The sequence below is a fragment of the Coturnix japonica genome, chromosome 9, assembly GCF_054131305.1.
Source record: "Coturnix japonica strain WE chromosome 9, WE-NBRP24, whole genome shotgun sequence".
In the NCBI taxonomy this organism is placed as follows: domain Eukaryota; kingdom Metazoa; phylum Chordata; class Aves; order Galliformes; family Phasianidae; genus Coturnix; species Coturnix japonica.
This window is the reverse complement of record NC_140671.1, coordinates 28437125-28457840: the sequence shown is the minus strand read 5'-3', so window position 1 is coordinate 28457840 and position 20716 is coordinate 28437125. Positions and strand designations below refer to the sequence as shown.

Below are 20716 nucleotides of genomic sequence, written 5' to 3'. Positions count from 1 at the left end.
GTGTAGCTAAGGTAATTCAATAAATAGTTCAGCTGCATGAGTTGCCATATTTAATGTTTGAGGAGGCACAATCACAGATTTTAAAAGCATGAACAAAAAAGCCCTTTAATGTAAAAAGAAAAAAAACAACAAAGAGGTGAGAACTTAAATCTTATTAATCTGGGTTTCATTTGTACAGTGGCAAACCTTCCCAGCCCTATGCTTTATTCCAAACCAGAACTATTCCCCCATTACACTTGGTATTTACAAAGCTACAGAGTACACTTTTATATGAAAACAACATTACAGAGCTTAATTTCAGGCTCTCTCTTACAAGGATATTAACTGAATAAACAAAAGAACAGATTTTTACCCAGACATTAACGCTCTCACATTGGATTCTGCGGGTGGCTCTGCCTGGGGGTTTTCAACACATCTGTGATTGTTACTGACCCATTTTTGGAGGCATGTTGAAAACATGAGCTTAGACATTACCAAGCTGGAATTTTCTATCAAAATGAACTATATTTTAACAGGAAAGGTAACCTGATAAACTAATGAGGGATTTTAAAGGAAAAATACATGACCTCATAAGACAAAGGTAACTTATTGCTTCTCCATTTAAGATCAAAGAAGGAAGGAGAACAAGGAGACAAAAACAGAGCATTTGAAGCTTCACTTTGCTTTCTAACATTTCTTCTCTTTTTTAGCTCAGTACAACCTCTAGATTCACCCTATAGAGAAAGGAGATGAAAAAAGGGATGTTATACACAGCCTAAAAGAACTCCAGGCAACTTTGCTGAATGTGTTTAAAGCTACTGAACTTTGCAATTTTTATTTCAGAAGTAAAATGATAAACAAAAAACAAAGCACTTTTAATCTTCAAAGTAACGTATGATCAATGACAGCTTCACAGCACTTGATTGTCAAGTATCATAATCTGTATTTTACTCTGGGAGAAAAAGATGCCTAGAGAATCAGTGATCTGCCCGGGTCTAATGCTGAAACAAGGACGGCACTCAAACATCACAAGCTTGTACATTAAACCACAAAATCACACTTCCATCTAGATGCCTTTTCTTTTGTAACCAGTTTTTATTTGCGCAAATGATTATTATAATAAATAGAACATGGTTTCTTTTTTTCCCAGCCCCTGGAGAAACATCAGATACACTGATGGTGGTACATCTCAAGATTATTTGGCTACATTTTCAGCACAGCACACCAATTACTTCTCTGCACCTCTGCAATTCATCTAACCACTTCAAGTAGGTTGCCTTAAAGAACTATCTGCTAGGGCCAACATATAAATAGCTTCATACTGGCAACACCTTCCTCGGTTAAATTACATGTATAGCCAAGACATCCCACAGGTAATAACCAGCCTCTGGGTGAGAGCTATGCCTTCTGGAAGGGAAGTTTGGCCTGCTAAGCTGAATCTTTCAATAATCTTGGTCATTCCTCTGCCTCATCTTTGCACACCTAAATCACAAAGGATCTTTTCAAGAGGAGAAGTAGTATAACATTAAGAAGATACTGAGTCAAAGCTCAGTTGAATGGTAACTCTACAACTGCCTACAGTGCAGGAAGACTGAAAAAATAAATAAATGCTGAAGTGTTTGCAAATCAATTTTGAAAGTTTCCTCTAGAAACGTGCACCTCCCTACAACTGCAAGGAAAGATTTCCATTTAATTGCACAGTAAACTTATTGTGATCTGGGGGATTGCTGAGAGATTTCATTTACATGCTAATACTGCAAGCAGTTTGGGAGAGGGAAAAGAGTTACTTAGCACCAGTAATGAGCAGAAAAAAAAGAAGGCAGCTACAGTCCCCATGGACTGTTTTGTTTTTAATAACTTTAGACTGTCTAATAACGCCTTTAATAAGCTGCTCTCAGCCATAAAGCTGCAGTCAGCCTTTGTCAGAGAAGATAATTCTGCCCCAGACAGGAAAACAATTCTGATATAGTGCACAAAAGAGCCCATCTAAACAAAAGTTTCTTAAAAAACAGGAAAAGAAAGAAATCCATTAGTTCAAGACACAAATTATGCAGTCCATCCTGTGTATTCTTCCACTTCTAAAAGACTAGACTTCAAAACGTTATCTGTTATAGCAAAAGTACTTTAAAACTCTCATTTTCTGCTTTACTTGACTCCAGGTCCTAACTTACAATTAGACAAACTTATTTACAATGTATTCATTTCCTGTAAGTGCCATCTAAATTAAGACTGATCATGTTAATTTTCTGCTTATAATTCATACTACCCACTTATTCTAAGTGGCAGACATTAACGCTGCCAGTGGGCCATCGAAATTTAAGACTTTATTCATTGCACTTGGCTTAATGGCAGTTCTCACTGAGGCTCAGGGCTGGCAGAAAGGCCTGAGATACCCACACAGTAGGTAAAGCATCTATGTTCTGCTATATTTACTACAGGATTCCTCAAAACAGCAGGTCACCTTCATTCCTACAGATCCCATCTATATCCATTTCTCTAGCTAGTGGTAGGGTAGAATAAGAAGGAGAACAAGTATGAAATTCAATTAAGAAACACTTCGTTGTTTTTCCTGATATAATTAGATCAGCACCTGAATGTATGCCAAGGGTAAAGCAAACTTGAAATGCAAACTATAAAACCCCAAAAAATACAAGGCTTCCAGTGAGCTCAACTAATTCAGTACTAACAACTATGGAATGACAATGTGAAGGCGCCGGTACTGTAAGAAAAAGATACTTCATACTGATTTTACAAAGAAATACGAAGCATAGTTTGTCAAAAAGTCACAGATCTAAAGTCCCAAGCAGCATTCCCCACAATCAGAGCTAAAAACGTGACGAGATTTTAAATCCTCCTTCGCTCTGAAATTATTCAGGATTCTAACCTCCCTGTGGAGGCACTGACCTTCCCCTGCACAGCAGCACCACCTGATAATTAGACAGCTACACTTGCACCAATTATGTAATGAGAGCTTTCTCCCTTCTTTTTTTTTTTTTTTAATTAAAAAAAACTTGTTTCTACTTTAAAGCTATTCTGTGCTGTCTCAGAAATCCTGAGAAGTAACGGTAGCACGCAGTTCTACACCCAGAGCTCAAGAAAGAGGTCAACAGAAAGGGCTTTCTCATTGCCATTCCCCAGTGATGCCCTGTCATTTCAATACACAAGGTTAAATTACTCCAGAAGTCTCCCCACAGGGCTTCCATTGTTTGTCAATCAAGGCCGGTACACAATGGCACTCATTCATGTGCACAGCAAACAAGTAGGCCAGGGCCAACCATCAGCATACAGCCTCATTTTGGTTCTTCTGCAAACAGTTTGGAGGAAAGATGGCATTTCAAATAAACCAGTCAAGGTTTGAAATAAGCAAATTCCTCGTGTAAAATACTTAGTAGGGAGCCTGAACAAAATTTAAGAGTTTGAGAGCAACTACATTAATCACCCCCAAATAACTTATTCTTTAGGACTGTTCCTGAAAAAGATTGCTTGCTACAACAATATGCAAAAAGTGTATGTTTTAATAATTAGAGAAATACACATTCAGAAAAGCTGAAAATAGCTGATTCTTTTCAAAGACAGTCATAAGATGGTTTTGTTTTCAGAGTACCACTTCGTGTTTAAGCTCAGAACTTACACAGACACGTGTTCCAAAGTGCACTTTAAGGCTGCTGACTCCATATCTTCTCATTAAGAACCCAAGAGGCTGAAGGTTTGTTGATGGGTTGTTAATTTTTTGCAACATCTTAAAAATAGAAAAAAACCCGAACAATTACAATATGACCCAAGTCCAATTCTGCTGACAATGGGAGAGACTCAAGTCTCACACACCTCTTCATTGCTTTGCCTTCTCTACTTCAAAGCTTGCTAGAGCGAAGACTTTGTCTCCTGATCCTTCGAGAGGAAAAAAACACTTTTATTAGTATTAGTAGAAATTGTATTTGAGAGAATTTCCTTATATACAAATCAAGCAAAACATTCAAGATCAAAAGAAATCAAACCTACATTTTGAAAACTAGAACATTTGAGCTCATTTAAAGGGGAAAAAAAAAGAAAAAAAAAAAAGAAGAGACATGCTGGATCTGACAGGTCTGAAACTAGCTCTGTAGAGAGCTCCTAATAAAGTACCCTTTTGAACAAAGGGATTCCCACCTTGCCTGCACTCTCAGAAAGAAGAGTACTGAGAGTTAGGTCAAAAAACCAGTTCATTTGTACCCTGACCTAGTCTGGCACATTCCTGCCAGTTATAGTTCTTTCATCACAACTCTAACTGTACTAATAGAATGAACTGCCATGCTTGTTTAATGTATAATGTAAATGAACTTTTGCTCTTGTCAGCATGATTAGACTTACGACAATCACGGCAAGAAGAGTGCTTTAAACTGCATTTTGACAGCGTGCCAGTAACTGCAGAATTCCCTGCATCAAGCAGAGAAAAAGGCTCTCATCAAGGGTAATTAAAAGTATTGTTTAACTCTAAGAGTGACACTGTCTGCTTGAGACAGAGCATTGAAGCCTTCAGCATTAGGGAAAAATTCAGCATTCTCTGGCCAGTTGTCACTGGGTTTATTTGCTGTTCCCTCACTGACAGTGTATCACAGTTTTGTTGTTACTAAAATAGAAAAATGTACATCAAAAATTACTGGCATCAATCTCTCACTTGTATTTTCCTTTTCATGGAGAATCACTGGCATTTATATCTGCTGCAGTTCAAAGAGGCAATGCAGTCAGGATTTATGAGAATGAAAACTCACCGAGGTCAGAGGAGACTTTCTCAAACTGGCTCAGGGCTGCACCTGCATTTGCTGACAAGAAGGTCTCATCATCTTGTGTCAGCTAAATGGAAAAAAGGCAATGACTGTGAACTTAGTATCTTACCTGTGCACATTGCCACCATCTATAAATATGAAATACAACAGGTTACAGGGGCTATCAATCTGCAGCTTCATCTAGCAGTAAACGCCAAAATAAAAATGCAAGCTACTGTCCCTACCACTGAATTTCTTCCTCAGCACTGTCTGTCAGCCACAAGGACAGCACATACATACCACTAAGACTCAAGACCTCCAGCAATCATTTTTGATTAAATGGTCACCCTGAACCTCTGTACCACAACCATGCAAAGGCTGTTGATTATTGTTTTTGTCACGTGTTCCATACAGTAATGAGTTAAGATCTTAATTGCTTTGCATCACCTACCAGTAAAAGCAAAAACAGAGCTGCTGCCAGCTTTGACCACATTAACAGCCCATGACCTAGAAAATGGTCTCTTTCTTTACAGAGCTGTGAACCATCAGTGACATTTACACATGTAGATTCTGCTTTTATGTTTATGCTCTGATGTCTTGGTGACAGATGCCCATAAAATATTTATAATAATGAAGCAATAATCTACATCTGGAAGGTGCAGACATTCTATGTTAAAATTTGCTCATTTGAATAGTCTCAGATAAACATTCTTACTAAAAAAGCAGAATTAAACACGTAAAACTATTTGCAGTGTTTGTATCAGTTTCATACTTAAGAACAGAAGCTACAACAGACCACCAGGTACATTCAGAACTGTGTTAGAACTAAGGAAGAAGAATTAGTTTCCTACCTTAGCTATGTTTAGTAAGCAAGCATCTTACTACTACACATTTAGCAGTATACTGTGCAGATAAACATATATCTATCAACTATATTTTTTTAAACCTTCAGAACAGAACTGCCATCCTAGGCAGACCAGTGTGAAATAGGCTACTGACCATTTTAAGAGATAAGGAGACTGTCAAAGCATAAGATTGCGTGAGGTTACCCAAGGAACTCGTAACAGGAGGGTTAGATATCTTCATACATTCTGTTCCCAATTTTAGTCAGCCTTTCTACTTATTTCCAAATATTTTTTTCTTCCTCTGACAGTCTAGCAATAAAAGTATTAATAGGGAAACATATTCATAGGGAAAATATTTCCTAATGTACTCCCTTGATCTTTTCCATTATATTTCCTAACTAGGAAAATATAACAGAGATACACAGCAACCCATACACTTCCACCAACTTCATACACCTTCAACAAGAAACAACTTCTCTTCCTCCCTCTAGTGGTAAAAGAAAAAAAAAAAAAACAATCAAGGAAAGAAAACCTGGGATTGTTCAGCACACTGATATACTTACCTGGGGAATACAAGGTTTACCACCTATTTCTCAAGGTTATTTATCTTACACCAATAAATAGGTATTATCAAGAACACAGAATTAAGTCAGAGCTTAAAGTGTGTCAGGAGTTTTAGATAGCTCCTCCCAGGTTGATAGGTAGTAGTTAGCTAATAAACAACTTGTATTTCAGCTTCCTTATGCATTGGCACCTTGCACCAGCTTCTATGTGATTCACTCACGTGGCCTGACAATGGCAGCTTCTTAAATTAGTAATAGCCTCATATGAATGTATGATGCTATTTGATGTATGTTTAGTAGCAAGTTCTTCAAAACGGTTGCTGCCACACTTGATAACCATTTAAAAAGTTATAATTTCTTATGTTAATTCTTTAATACCAATCCAGTAAATAGATAGAAATGTCTATTCACCAGCTAGCTATCATACCAACACTTTACCTTCTCACCGAGCTTCCTGAGGGCAGTCAGGATTTCAACTTTCTGCTGCGTGTACAGGTCTCGTCCCAACTTCCCGACCATTAAGTCTCGGTCCATCTGTACACCAAGAGGGAAAAAAAAAAAAAAGTCAAAATACTTTAAGCTTCCCAGTAATTTCAATCTCTTCTTGCAAACATTATGAATTGAAGCATCTACTTCAAATGAACAGTTTTTATAGTAAAGCAGAAACAATCACCTCTGCCAACCTTGTCCTCAATTGCCTTGGTTGTTTCTTTGCAAACATTCTAATTACTTCTGGAGTTTTAAATGCTTGGCTGATGGCTGCCTGTATTGCCTGCAAGGAAAAGAAGAAAAGTGATCAGAACTAACAGCAATCATATAATCTACAGCTGCATGGGAAAATTAATGAAGGCTGGAAAGCATCGTTAACATCCTCTGAATCGTTTGATAAGAGAGCTTTTCTTTGTTTGTATAACCATAGAACTGAGATGAAAAAACATAAAACGTTTGTGCAGAGCTTAGAAAATCCACTAATTGGTGCAATCGTTCTGAGAAAAAGATATGAAACTTATAGTTAGAATCTAGGTCTTAATTAAATTCCCAACAACTTCCTGATATTAATATAACACAAGTGGATGCGCTATGCTATATTTAGCAGTTTTAATGCCCACATTGATGACTACGGTTCTTCCAAGGGTAAGCAGAACATAACTGATGATGCCAATAATCTCCTGTTGCCATTCAAATTCCTCTAATGAGTATCAGAGCTATTATATTAAATCTCACAACAGTTATGTTTGGACAAATCATGATGTCTCTGCAAACGAAAACATAAAACATCTGGCTCAGAAGAGATGAATCGCGCTTTATTAAACACTTGAAAAGACAAAATGGATCAGAATAGTTTACAAGTTAGAATAAAAAAGATCACTAAGGAACTTAAAATTAGAGTCATTTCTACAGTACTTTGCATTTGAACTTGGATCAGTCTCTGAAATACAAACCAGTAACATGAACACAGGAAACATTATCTTCACCCTTAGTAAATAGGCATGAACTCTCCAAATACAGTCCTGGATTTTCCCTCTCATCTTTTATATTATTAAATACGCTTTTCTAATATTCAGGCCTTGCTGTTTCCCACATTTTTTCCTCTCCAATAGTGTGATGGCTATTGTTATTCCCCCCCTCGCCCCCCATTTTAAAACGAAGAGGCCTAATCAAGTTTTCATAGGAAAATATATTATACAATAAAAGCACTTGATACAGAAACTTAGGTTTACCATGTACCTGTCTAGATATTACAGAAGACCATCTATACCTATTGTTTCACTGAGTCCAAGCAGAATTCAGGCTACTTTTAGGTAACACATAGGCTAGACAGAACTGTATAAGAATCAGACTTACCAGTTGCATGCCGCTGAGCTCATCCACCAATGTCATATCTCCAGACATAATCTTCTTCAGCGAGTCATTGATCTCACTCAGCTGTTCCAGAGTTTCTTTCTTGGTCTCTTCATACTCATCTGCATCTAGCTCCTCTCTAAAGAAGATCCAACAAGACATGTTGGTTCATAGAATTCAATTTGAGTTGTAACATGGAGACGACGACGTGAGAATGCACCATGAAACATGCTTCCTCATACATAAAAATTCACAACCATAAGACAAAGCAATATGGTCACGATAGTAAATAACTGCTATTAAAAAAGCACACGAGTTAAAAAATCCCACTGAAATATAACATCTCAAAGAAAACCGTAATGATTATTATTGCCCCAGTGTCCTGGTTTCAGCTGGAACAGTTGATTTTCTTCATAGTTTGGTACAATGCTTTTCCACAAGGCAACAGAATGACCTTAATTAAAAGACACCTCACCATAATTAGAAAAATAGGGTCATTGCAAAACACACAGCAAAATCTGGACTTATGAAAGGTGCAGTTCTCATCTGCCAGCAAATTCAGAAAAAGATCCCCATTTCAGAGGAAAGCATCCACTACTATTACCTGCATTCCTCCAGATCCTGAAGCTGCTGCATTAACCTGTCCAACTGTTCTTCCAAGTTTTGTTTCAGTTTACTGGTCTCTGTTGTTCCTCTTGAAGCCATTTTCAAGTTTCATGTGAAAGTGTTGTTACATAACAAACCTAGAAAAAATCAAATTTTACTGTTGTGGATCAACAGCTTGAGACAGGTTTTAAAACGATTCCAGTATCAACATACAATACCTCAATGATGGAGTATCTAGTAAAAGCACTTTGAGACACCAGCAGTGGAAATACAGAAATGTTAGGCTGTTGGTTTGTTTGGTTATTATTATTATTAGGTAGAAAAAGTCATAATCCAGATAGTAACTCAAACAGCCACAGCACATGGAAACATCTGTGAAACCAAGCACCAATTACTGATATCCTCATGTCCCTTATACACAACAACAGGCTCCTACTGAATCATTCAGGTTGGAGAAGACTCTTAAGATCATCACGTCCAACCACCAATCTGACGCTACTCCATCCACCAGCAATCCATGTCCCTAAGCCTCCTGCCTCCTCTCTTTAAAACCTTTGTGGTGTGTGACTCCACAGTGCCCTGTGCAGCCGGCATCAACCAAACCACCCTTATCCTCTCTGATGACACTCAGCCTCCCCCGATACAACTCGAAGCTGTCACCTCACATCCCAGAAATACTCTTCAACCTGTCCATCTTCAGCTGCCCTTCAGGGAACCATTTAAGAAACAACAACAACCCAGAGACTGAAGCGTGCAAACACCTTCAATAAAATCATCACCCGTAGAAAACCAGAGCACTCCAGGGGAAATTCCTGCTCCCTTGGCTGTTCAATAGGCCGCAGCAAATAACCCAAACAGCACACCCGGCAGCGCCTCGCTTAGCACTAGAGTCTGGCGCAATCCGCACGAAGAAACACGATTCTTCCGCCGTCACGGAACGGCGGAGATAACGGAAGGGCTGGGGGAGGAGACACCAAAGGAAGGAACAGAAGCACAACCTGCCTCTCGCCGCCCGAGGCCCGTTTGCGGCCCTCCTGTCCCCCAGCTCTCCGCCGGTGCTGTAGGTGAGGAAGCACCGGCCCAGCACGCGGCCCTCAAACCCGTCCCCCCGCACCGCGCAGCCTCACCTGGGCCGGGCCGGTGCCGCCGGGACCGCGGGGAAGGGTGTCGCGGCGGAGCGGCTTCCGGCGCTCCCGGCCAATCGCAGCGCGGCCCGGGGACCAGGAGCTGCCGGGTGAGGCCGGACCGGGAGGGGCTGAGCCGGGACAGCGGGATCGATGTGGTGTTGTCGGGGGAGGAGAATGCGGGGACCGAGCTGCAGCTGGTGGGGCTAGGAAAAAGTTAACGCAAACGGAGGTATTCTGTGAGTATGTGAACGTGGTTAAATGAAGGTTTGCCTCTGAAATACTAAAATTGGCCAACGTGTGCTCACCGCTACCTGGAAGGAAACGGGTTTCAGAGCTGGGCCGAGATCTGCCGTGAGCAAAACCTGCTGGGTTCAAGTGCCGTCATGGCTGTGGGCAGCACAGCAAATAGCAACGGTGTCCCATGTAAGCATGGTGCGCCTGTGTATTAACGTGTATGGACAGGATCGTGTACATCATGGAGCATCTCTTCCTCCTTATGAAGCAGGGAACACAATCCAGGCTGTCCTGCGCTCACTGCAAACTGACTGGCAGCAGTTGTACTTTGTTTCTTCTCTATTCTCTACAGAGACATCCCAACATTGAACCTGGCACGAGGAGGCTCACACCCAGCTGCTCATTCTGCAATAGCACACACACACACAGGGCCATGGTTACATCCCTACCACCAGCACAGACACAGCGCTACGAGGTGATTGTGTGTGAATCCACAGCTCCCTGTTTCTAAGGAGTGTCAAGAAGGATGAGAAAGGACGTTAGACCGAGGCCAGAAAAGGCACGATACATTTTCATCTTAAAATCTTCCATTATTTTTGCCCTTGCTTTTCTTTTTGAACAGAAAATCAATCCTTTGGCAGTTTGCAGGAGTCACTTCCTTTAGTAAGGGGGAACCTCTGTGCATTACAAAGACAAGTTCAGCTCCTTCCCTTGCCTGTTCCCATGGTAACTCTTATAGCTCTATTCCTACTTACACAGCCCTACAAACACTCAACTACTCTGCAGCAATAATGAATATTTTTAAAGTCTGTGAAACTCCTGAAAGCACAGAGAAGTACTAAAACTTAACAGATGTTCTTCATAAGCAGCCTTGCAAGACTTCCTTCTATTCAAGGGCTATTTGAAGTTAGGAGACAGAAGCTGTTTGAAGATTTAGCTGTGATGAGATGTCAACACTGTGTGGGCAGCGAGCATCTCTGTCTCTTTGTAAAGGAGGCTGAATGCGAGGCTGACCTTGGGATTTCTCCAGGCATTGATATTGAATTGATATTGATATTCACACAAGTAGAAATAACTGCTCTGTAATCTCCTCTCTTGCAGTAACCAGGCTGGTAACGAGAACCAACATCCTGCACTTGGCTCTGTAGGCACAAGGAATGGCTATGGAAGATCTCGACAGGAAGACAGAAGTAGTGCTGCTGGCCTGCGGGTCCTTCAATCCCATTACCAACATGCACCTGAGGCTGTTTGAGCTGGCTAAAGACTATCTCCACGAGACAGGTAGGATGGTAATTCACATCATTTAAAAGAGCTCTCCACTGAGATACTTATACAGCTATTTTTGGAAAACTAAGTATTGAAGCTATATATCATTCCTACTAAATGCTGTAGGCCTTAGTCTATACTCTCATGTATTGACTGCCTTTACTAATGGTAACGAGTTAAGGCAGAGGTTCTATGTTTTTTCTTTCTGAAATTAGAAAGGCACAAGTAGACGTCATGAAATATGTATTTCCAAACTTTCTTACTAAGTACTTAGTTGTACTGCTCATACAGTGGCAGAAATATACCATACTTTTCCACTATCACACAGAATCACACAGAATCACAGAATGACCCGGGTTGGAAGGGACCTCAAGGATCATGTAGTTCCAACCCCCCTGCCTAGCAGGGCCACCAAACATACACCTTTACTAGATTTACTATAGGATCTGTCACTGGTGTTCTCAGACACTACAGTGAATAATGGGTTTGTAATGGTCTGCATAACATCTGCTCAACCACTTTTTGTGTTCTCGTGTGATGGGATGATGTGTTGTTCTTTTTTTCCCCAACAGGAAAATACAAAGTAATCAAAGGAATAATTTCACCAGTAGGTGATGCATATAAGAAGAAAGGTCTGATCAGTGCTGATCACCGAGTAACTATGGCAAAATTAGCTACCAACAACTCAGATTGGGTGGAAGTTGATGACTGGGAAAGCAGCCAGAGTGAGTGGCTGGAAACAGTAAAAGTTTTAAGGTACTTTTCTGCAAATCCTAAAAATCTTAAGAACCAACAGGAGGACAAAGGAACGGTGTTAGTTCTAGAAGTTAGAATTATAGCAGGCTAACCCTGAATCATATTGAATAGACTCACTGAAGTCAGAAGTACTACTTAAGCATTGTAAATAAAGGGTTGCACCATTAGTCCAAAAGACACACAAAATGAGCCCATGAACAATTTGTGTGTTTATATGTCTTTTCTTAGGCTCCATCCATTTTTTGTGCTGAAAATACATTCCTGAGGAGGGAAAAGAGACTAGAACAGGGTGTATATAAGCTATGCAAGTTTTTCTCACTTGAGTTTGTGTTACACTGACCATTTGTGTATGTAAAGGCTGGCATTAGGATCATTTACTCTAATACACTTTCTTACATTTTACATTTTTTACTCTTTTAGTCATTGTTACTTCACTGAGGTCCTTTTTATAAACAAGCTTCTGTTTAAACGAACTTTGCAGTCATTGCTTTGAAATCTTTACACTTGCACCATTTTACAAGGCAGCTCTCACAAGTCCCTTTCAGCTGCTCCCCTCTTGGATAGCTTTTCTGTGCAGGTACTACAAAAGGAAGTGGTGAAAGGTCATTTAGTGTGCTCTATTTAGAATACTATTCCCTGTGTTCTTTTATATCTAAAATACATCTGTTTTGCAGGCACCATCGTGAAAAGCTTTCATCCCCTGATCCTACCATTAGTCTGCAGAATGCTTTACCTTTAACAAAGCCAGGACGGAAGAGGAAACAAGAACCAAATAGGCACGAACCCGTTAAGAAGAAAAATCAGAGTCCAGATGGAAAAAGTTAAGTCTGTTTGCAAATTAAATGCTGAACAATAGTTGCCATTTCAAGGGTCCTGTGCTGATGAGTGACTTTTCTTTCCATGCTAGTTCTTGTTTCTGATTTCAGTGAAGGTTATTCACCAAGTTCCCATAGCACACAGCAGTAAACTTTGTAACAAGATGACTATAAGAGTAAAATATATCAGACATGAAAGATATTCAAGTTAGTAGAAAGTTCAGCTGGAAGAAGTCAGGGCTATCTATTTCTCTTATAGAACTTCACTATTCTCCATCTATAGCCTAGAATTTTGGAGCATAAACTATAAATGAATCAAAAAAGAAAGGAAAATAGTAAGCCCCAAGATTCAGGATGCACCTGGGTACAGGATCATTTTATGGGCTACTGGAACCTTTCTCTTTTCTGCCCAGAGAGTCTATATATCAAAGATACTAACTATAAATTATATGCTCTGAATCCTTTTTATTTCATTCCAAGATACAGAGGGGTAACCTAGATATTAAATGTCCCCATCACATTAGCTAAAACCTGGCTGCCTAAAGCACACCATGTTTCTTACTTATTTTTCTTCCTTAAGATGTCCCACAGGTTAAACTCCTTTGTGGAAGTGACGTGCTGGAATCCTTTGGGATCCCCAATCTGTGGAAGTTGGAGGACATCACTGAAATCATACAGAATTATGGCCTTGTATGCATCAGCAGGGCTGGAAACAACACTCAGAAATTCATCTACGAATCTGATATTTTGTGGAAATACAAGAATAACATTCATCTCGTGGAAGAATGGATCACAAATGACATTTCCTCCACCAAAATCAGGAGAGCATTGCGGAGAGGCCAGAGCATTCGTTACCTAGTGCCTGATGTGGTGCGGGCGTACATAGAGAAAAATGATCTGTATAGTCTAGAGAGTGAAGACAGGAATGCTGGGGTTACCTTGGCTCCCTTACAGAAAAATGCAAGTGATTCTAAGAACTAGTGGGCACTTCACAGATCATTTGCTTTCTGGAAAGATAATTTTAGTACACAAAGATGGTTTTTTCCAGTCAATAGCAAACAAATTCTATGGCTTCAGTAGATGTGTAGCTGGTGACTTGGTTTGGTTTGTTTAACCACTGGGGCCTATACGATCTTCATTTTATAAAATCCAATAATAAGATGATCACAGTTGTCACAGTTCAGTTCAGTGAACAAAATACAAGAATTTACAGTAGTGTATGAGAGTTACAAATATGAACCAAACAAATGAAACATTCTGATGTCTTTTAGCTCAGACTACTCTGCTATTTATGAAATAGGTACACAAATAACTCAGTGTTGTAAGCAGCAAAGCCATCTTCCTTTGAAATACTCCACTCCTGAGAGTAAATCTGCAGTCATTAAGTTTTTACAAACCACTAACACATGATGCAACTTAAAGGAATTATTTGGTTGCCTCCTGTGGATGGAAGAAGTTTGCTGCTAGGTGCTATACCATGCTTTCTGTTGCTTGCCTTTCAAACACAAAGCCTGTTTGTTTGCTGCCATGCAATTTGCACCCCAAATGCCTCGTGCTTTAGTTTTTCATTCACATTTCCAGAGCTCTAGGTTAAGTTCAGCAGCATTTCTCAAATGAGGATAGACCTATTTCAAAAACCAGTTTACAGCCATTGATTTAATGGATATTAGTAACAGCATCATTGCTGATTCTCATACCATTTTCCTTTTATTTCCAATAATAACTGAGCCTTTACTTTTGAGCCAAATACAGAGAGACAGAATCGCTGCTACTGGAGTTGAGAAGAAATACTTGGACACAAGGAAGCAGAATGTTTTTCTTTGCTGGAGATCTGATTTAGAATCTAACAAAACACTGTCTCTGTTATACCAGCATAAACTAGAGACATGATGAATGGCAATTGAATTCTACCTCCCTTTCTTTTCTGCCATCCCATTTTTTCTTTGGATTATGTACCTTACTAGAAGCGTCCAGGTTTCCAAGATGCTAACAGGTCAATGGCTTTTTCACAGTATTTGCACACAACAAATCCATTTGCATTTTTCAGATCCACAAAGCCAACAGAATGGGAGATTCTGAGGGTGTGGAGGGCTCATATAAAAGAGGAGTCAAGACTTCAGTGGGAAGAGCTGCAATCTGCAGTGGGACTGGGATCATTCCCTTGCAGCGGGGGACAGCTTGTAGGCAGGTTTACACTGTCTTCTGATAATGAGGCTGGGTTCATGCATGATCAACAGTAGTAATGGTATTAAGGGACATGTTAAACACCTCTGTCATGATTCAACAAACAAAATGCCACTGAAGACTGAATATGGACTATATTACTGATGGTGCATGGGAAAGAACAAGATCTGTATTACTTTTCTGTCTGCTGTCTCCGTGGCAGATAAGAGCAAAGAACAAGATTTAATTTAATTACTCAACTTGATTAGTGTGTTTCTGAATAAACAGAGCAGATCTAGTGAGTAAGAAAGCACCCTATCTTTGTGGTCACTTTTTGGTGTAAAAACATGCTATAGGTTTACTCTAAGTAATGAGTCTGATGTGTATGGCTGTACTTTGTGCACTTCTAGAGAAGCTGCATAATTAACTAATACTAATTATACTTCATGAAGCACCAATTATCAGACACTTCTATTTCACTGCATTTTCATGTAGTTACACGTGATGGGATTTTCAATATAATAAATTGCATGTAATATGCCAGTTGTAGTCATTAACCAAATCTGCTGTCTGTTGATTGCATGACTTTTAAGTAGGAAGAACATTGTTGGCAGAGTTTTTTTCCCCATACAAAACAGAATGTTGTTAAAAAAATCACAATGAATTGTTTAAAATTCTACACTGATTTACAGAACGAAACATTACATCCCAGCAATCTGCAGAATCTTAGCTTTCAACTACATCTTTAATCCAAATTTGTACAGAGGGTTTATCCCAGCACTGATTTCTCTTTTCTTGGAAGAGACAGTAGCACACAGCAGTGCTCTTCATGTATCACAACTTCCTAGTAACACGTTGTAGGTGAAATGTTACGGTCCCAGTCCCCAAAGAGCATTCATTTGCATTCCTCTGTGCCAGTCCTAGCTAAGTATATGTTGGAGAACAATATCCATCAGCAAACAGGAAAGAAGCTTTGACGTCTTGATTTCCTACCCACACGACTCTGTGAGTCATGCAGGTCAAAACGTCCGCTCCAAAAATGTAGCTAAAGTTCAGTGAAACTTCTCTGCAAAGTGTCATCCTTTTACTCAGACTACCCTGAAGAGATAAAAGTAGCAGCTGTGAATTTTCCCATTTAGACTGAAAACAGCAAATTCTCTTTTTGTGGAAGCACAGAATTGTTTGGTTTGGAAGGGATCTTAAAGGCCATCTACTTCCAACCCCCTTGCCAAAGGCAGGGACACCTCCAACTAGTTCAGGCTGCTCAGAGCCCCATCCCACCTGGTCTTGAATATTTCTGGGGACAGGGCACCCACAGCTTCTCTGGACAGCACGTTGCAATGCTCCAACACCCCACTGTGAAGAAAATCCACTATATCTTCCTTACATTTAATCAAACTTTACCTTCTCTTAGCCTAAAGCCATTAACCTTTGTCCTATAACTACATGCTCTTGTAAAAAGTCTCTCACAGGCTCCCTTCTCAGTTCTGGAAGGATGCTATATCACCTCCTCAGATCCTTTTCTTCAGGGTGAACGAATTCAACTCTCCTCTAGAAGGCACAGATAAAGCTGTAGAACTGTGAACAAACCTCAGGCCCCTAGATCTGTCACTTCAGGCTCAGCTGTTACATAAACTTTCTGGCTGGTAAAATATCTGAGAAAACAGAATTTTGCATTCACTCTGCACATTGCCCATGAGTCTGGGTCTTGGTTCAGCTAGGACATAAGTAACAGAGGTAAAGGAGTCAGAACACCAACAGCCAAACCATGGCACAGCAGGGCTGTGTTGAGGGTCACATCAGAGAATAATGTACAAATAAGATTTGCCGTTCACTTTCCTGTTATACCCGCTAGACAATAACGCTGCTTACTATTCACTACAGACACAAACCATGAGATATATTGCTTACTACCATTACGCTGAATTACAGCTTTAAGACTTACTGATACCACTTCATGGGCAGATCTCCTTTTCAAAAAATATCTACATTTCAAATCACAAACCCTCAGAGTGAATATACAAACAGGGAATCTTAGCAATGACAAATCGTGTCCATGATACATTTTAAAAGACACAAGATAGAAACCTTTTAAACCAGTTTCTGGTTTGTGCTGTGACTCTTGAGTTAATAACATTTGCTCCATACAAAGATTTCGGAAACCGTGAACTTTTCCCTCTAATCCAGCCAAAGCTCATCTACAAATATTCTCTTTCCTATTGGCTCAGCAGCAGCACCCCTCCCCTCCACCATCACTGTTCTCAGACATGATCCCACCCACAGTCCCTCATATAAGGCCTGGTTGGAAATCTGTTTCTTAATTTCTGCTTTTTGGCCAGGGGTTGACTGTATCTCCTTCCCACAGTAGCAATGCCTGTGGATTTCAGTGGAACCTGGAACCTTGTCAGTAATGACAACTTTGAAGGCTACATGACAGCTTTAGGTAGGTGAAAAGACCTAATCCTATTCTCTCTTCCCCTGTGAGAGGCCTCCTACATTTTAATTCTTCTAAAACCTAGATACTGGGGTCTGGGAGGAGACCAAATGTTCAAGAACATGCCTAAACTGTGTAATATGTAACACCTCTGGGGGAGTGGAAAACCAAAACAAGAACAGCAAAACCAAATTTATATAGCAGAAATACTTCTGGAAGCAATACAGGTAAAGCCCAGCTGTCAGAACAGCCAGTGAGCAGCACAACTCATGTTTTCTTTCTTCTGTCAAAGGTATTGACTTTGCAACACGTAAGATAGCAAAAATGCTGAAGCCTCAGAAAGTGATCAAACAGGATGGTGATTCCTTTTCCATCCATACCACGAGCACATTCAGAGACTACATGCTCCAATTTAAAATCGGTGAAGAGTTTGAAGAAGACAATAAAGGCCTGGATAACAGAAAATGCAAGGTAAGACTGAATAATTCAGAAATCAATGTGTTCTTACAGAAGGAAGATGCTGTAGTGAGCCTTGCTGAGCTGAAATTGATTCAGTAATACTATTTTTAACACAGTATAGGTGCAAGAGCCTGAGTTAGTGATTAAATTTTCACATTCCCTCAGCAACAGTATTTAATTTAGTTACATTTCATCAAGGAAGAAAGGATACTGCCTGCTAGATAGATTTCAGAACTGAGGTGACATGAACAAACACTTGGTTTCTTTTTAACAGAGCCTGGTTACCTGGGACAATGACAAACTTATCTGTGTCCAGGCTGGGGAGAAGAAGAACAGGGGCTGGACTCACTGGCTTGAAGGAGATGACCTCCATTTGGTATTTGATTTACTTCTGAATTGTCTCTGGGTGACAAAGAAAATGCAACTTATATTGTAGTCACAATGTGCAAGTTGAATTCCACCTCAAGAGTACATGTAATAGAACATAAGGAACACGTTTTGCTTTCAGCTAGTTCAGCTGCATCACAGAATTGCAGGGGTTGGAAGGGACCTCTAGAGATCATCAAGTCCAACCCTCGGCATAACTACTCTGTTCCATCCTTATTCATCTTGCACAGCCAAATGCAGAATGTTATGCATAACTTAGCACAGCAGCTCAGGGATGGTCAGTGGTCATGGCAGAAGATCTGTCTTCTCTTTTGGAGACGGTTCCTTCGGTTACTTTTTTGTTTGTTTGTTTTGTAGGAGCTTCGTTGTGAGAATCAAGTATGTAAGCAAGTGTTCAAGAGAGCTTAAATATCAGCATTGGTTCTGACATGGAAAGACAGCTCTATACAGGAGGCCATGTGATAACTGGAAACGCAAAACGTGACTTCTTTCTACCTAAATGGCTGATGTTTCTGGCTCAGGAAATATTATTTGTTGTTAGCAGTGTTAAAGACCCGATTTTTGCTAATAAACACCACAAACCATCTTAAATACCTGTCTTATGAATGAGTTTTGGAGGGGGGAAAAAAATCCCAAATCATAAGCAATAAGATGCTCTGTAATTAACTAGTCACCCAGATCACAGCAAGGACCATTCCCCCTTCCCTAAGGGCATAGCAAGATCAAACAAAACAGGAAGGACAGCTTAAACCTGTGTTACTCCAGGGATGGTAAAGTTAAGATTACAACCAAGGATGTAACTTTACTATTTCAGTAACTAGTAAAATTTCAGTCTGTGAAATAATTGGATGCTATCAGCACATACAAAGAATAAAAATAATGCTGCTAAGATTTATTTGTATGTATTTGTTCCGTTTGCTAACATACTTTTCTGTGCAACATCCACAAGGTCAGCAATGAGAAATAGGTTATATTCTACCTCATGTAAACAAGCAGCCAGACCAACCTGTTATATGTGTGAAATAAGCTGCTACATCTCCTGGGTAACACTAACAGCACTATGGCTAGAGTTTAATCCAAATTACCGAGCTTCAGCTAGATTTAATTAGCATTTTCTTCTTCACAGAAACTCAACTTATCCTTGATGCTCTCACAGATAAATAATATAACTCATTATTTAGGTAACTCTTCTTCGCTGTCAGCTCTGTTAAAGCTGGGAGAGCTTTTAATTAGATCAGTATCCCAGGGGACTCTAAAAGTAAGGTGGCTGGCTTCCAAAACATGAAATCCCAGTGCACCTTAGGGTCAGGGTGGGGACATTTGAAGGACCAGGAGTAAAACATGGAATTCATTTTCTGAATTCCAGTGGTGCATTCACTTTGGAACCGAGTGCTGCTTTTATTTGGTTGGAAACGAGATTTATGATACCATAGAACTCTAATACAAATAACACGGAGAGCAAACATTCTCTGTCACCTCTACCAGCACACTTCTGCAGTCACAGACTTTGCTACTCCATTAGATGGCACCACTGCAACAAAATGCATTCTTCTTTAAACCCAACAGCAGCACTTCTAGTGTTAAATACTGCAGATGTGTTCAAGTCACACAGCTTAAAAGAAAGGAAAGAGCAAGGCAAGAAAGTGAACCAGAACCCCCTCACAGCTCCTGAACCCAAGGACAGGAACAGAACTCACCAGGAAGCCATTGGAATGGTGTTATTCTAATGTGTTTCTGCTCCATTATCTCACCACAGCTCGGATGGTGAAACCCTTCCAGCAACCTTTCGTTGTTTATCAGGCAGTGCCAGTGCTGAGGATGGGACTTTAAGATGTGTTGTCTGCACAGAGCAGTGTGTGGGTGGGTGAAGGGCTGTGTCCTCTGGGACCTTACAGCCACAACAGACAGTGGGAATTCAAAAGAATCTCGGCTATTCTTTTGAATTCACATTCTATAGGACACCATTAAATACGTGAGGAAGAAAAGTCACACAGGTGATAGATACATGGAGGTGTGAGGAGCAAGAGCACAGACACCATGAGGGCTGCTGAGCTTTACTCAGAAGTGTCCACCTAAACATTAACTTAGAAGTTAACTTATTAAGTCTTATTAGAAGACATTTGTGAGTAGTTCCCTCATGATCCCCCACCTGTATTTCACAGCAGCAGCCACCCGTGAGAAAAGGAAAAGAATATTTTACACAAAAGCATCACTTCGAGGCATAACAAAAGCACACGATGCAGAAAAAGCTTATGTTGTCCCACAGAAAGAAATCAAAATACCTCAGGTTCAAAGGACCCGGGCAGGAGTACGGCGGCAGACTCCATCCTTCTCCCAGCTGCGGGCGGGCGGATGGACGGCCATCCCTTCACGGCCATCCCCTCACAGCGCTCCGTCAGCGCCTTCCCGCCCTTCATGCCGCCCCGCTCCCAAGGCGCCGCCATCCCCGCCCATCCCTCCGCCTCTCTCCCTTCCCCATTGGCCGCCGCCCCGCTCGG

At 40.4% G+C, this 20716-nt stretch overlaps 3 protein-coding genes across 22 annotated transcripts; 2 read left to right on the top strand and 1 right to left on the bottom strand.

Moving 5' to 3' along the window:
• Positions 1–33: 33 nt before the first annotated feature.
• LZIC (leucine zipper and CTNNBIP1 domain containing) lies at positions 34–20673 on the bottom strand. Of its 14 annotated transcripts, none has more exons than XR_014931846.1 (9): positions 9576–9756; positions 8576–8714; positions 7975–8110; positions 6803–6901; positions 6568–6663; positions 4728–4809; positions 3805–3867; positions 3611–3718; positions 34–713 (listed from the first exon to the last, which is right to left on the bottom strand). XR_014931846.1 is itself a non-coding variant. In XM_085509031.1 (8 exons), exons 2-7 carry the CDS (start codon positions 8674–8676, stop codon positions 3809–3811), a joined length of 573 nt encoding a protein of 190 aa, XP_085365157.1. In that variant the 5' UTR covers positions 8677–8714; positions 20501–20666; the 3' UTR covers positions 3477–3718; positions 3805–3808. The 14 variants fall into 14 exon arrangements, 11 of the variants coding, with proteins under 11 accessions (XP_015737893.1, XP_085365157.1, XP_085365156.1 ...); XR_014931845.1 differs by having other exon boundaries at positions 9705–9756; XR_014931847.1 differs by lacking the exon at positions 9576–9756 and adding an exon at positions 9339–9475 and having other exon boundaries at positions 79–713.
• NMNAT1 (nicotinamide nucleotide adenylyltransferase 1) lies at positions 9514–15500 on the top strand. Of its 7 annotated transcripts, none has more exons than XM_085509025.1 (6): positions 9786–9933; positions 10291–10413; positions 11040–11219; positions 11777–11960; positions 12635–12780; positions 13356–15500. In XM_085509025.1, the coding sequence occupies exons 3-6, from the start codon at positions 11096–11098 to the stop codon at positions 13754–13756; spliced, it is 855 nt and encodes a 284-aa protein (XP_085365151.1). In that variant the 5' UTR covers positions 9786–9933; positions 10291–10413; positions 11040–11095; the 3' UTR covers positions 13757–15500. The 7 variants fall into 7 exon arrangements, with proteins under 7 accessions (XP_015737891.2, XP_085365152.1, XP_085365151.1 ...); XM_085509024.1 differs by having other exon boundaries at positions 9786–9940; XM_015882405.2 differs by lacking the exons at positions 9786–9933; positions 10291–10413 and adding an exon at positions 9514–9641.
• On the top strand, positions 17258–18809 carry RBP7 (retinol binding protein 7). The gene is made up of 4 exons (XM_015882413.3): positions 17258–17381; positions 17665–17843; positions 18106–18207; positions 18576–18809. Exons 1-4 carry the CDS (start codon positions 17309–17311, stop codon positions 18624–18626), a joined length of 405 nt encoding a protein of 134 aa, XP_015737899.1. The 5' UTR covers positions 17258–17308; the 3' UTR covers positions 18627–18809.
• Positions 20674–20716: the final 43 nt, after the last annotated feature.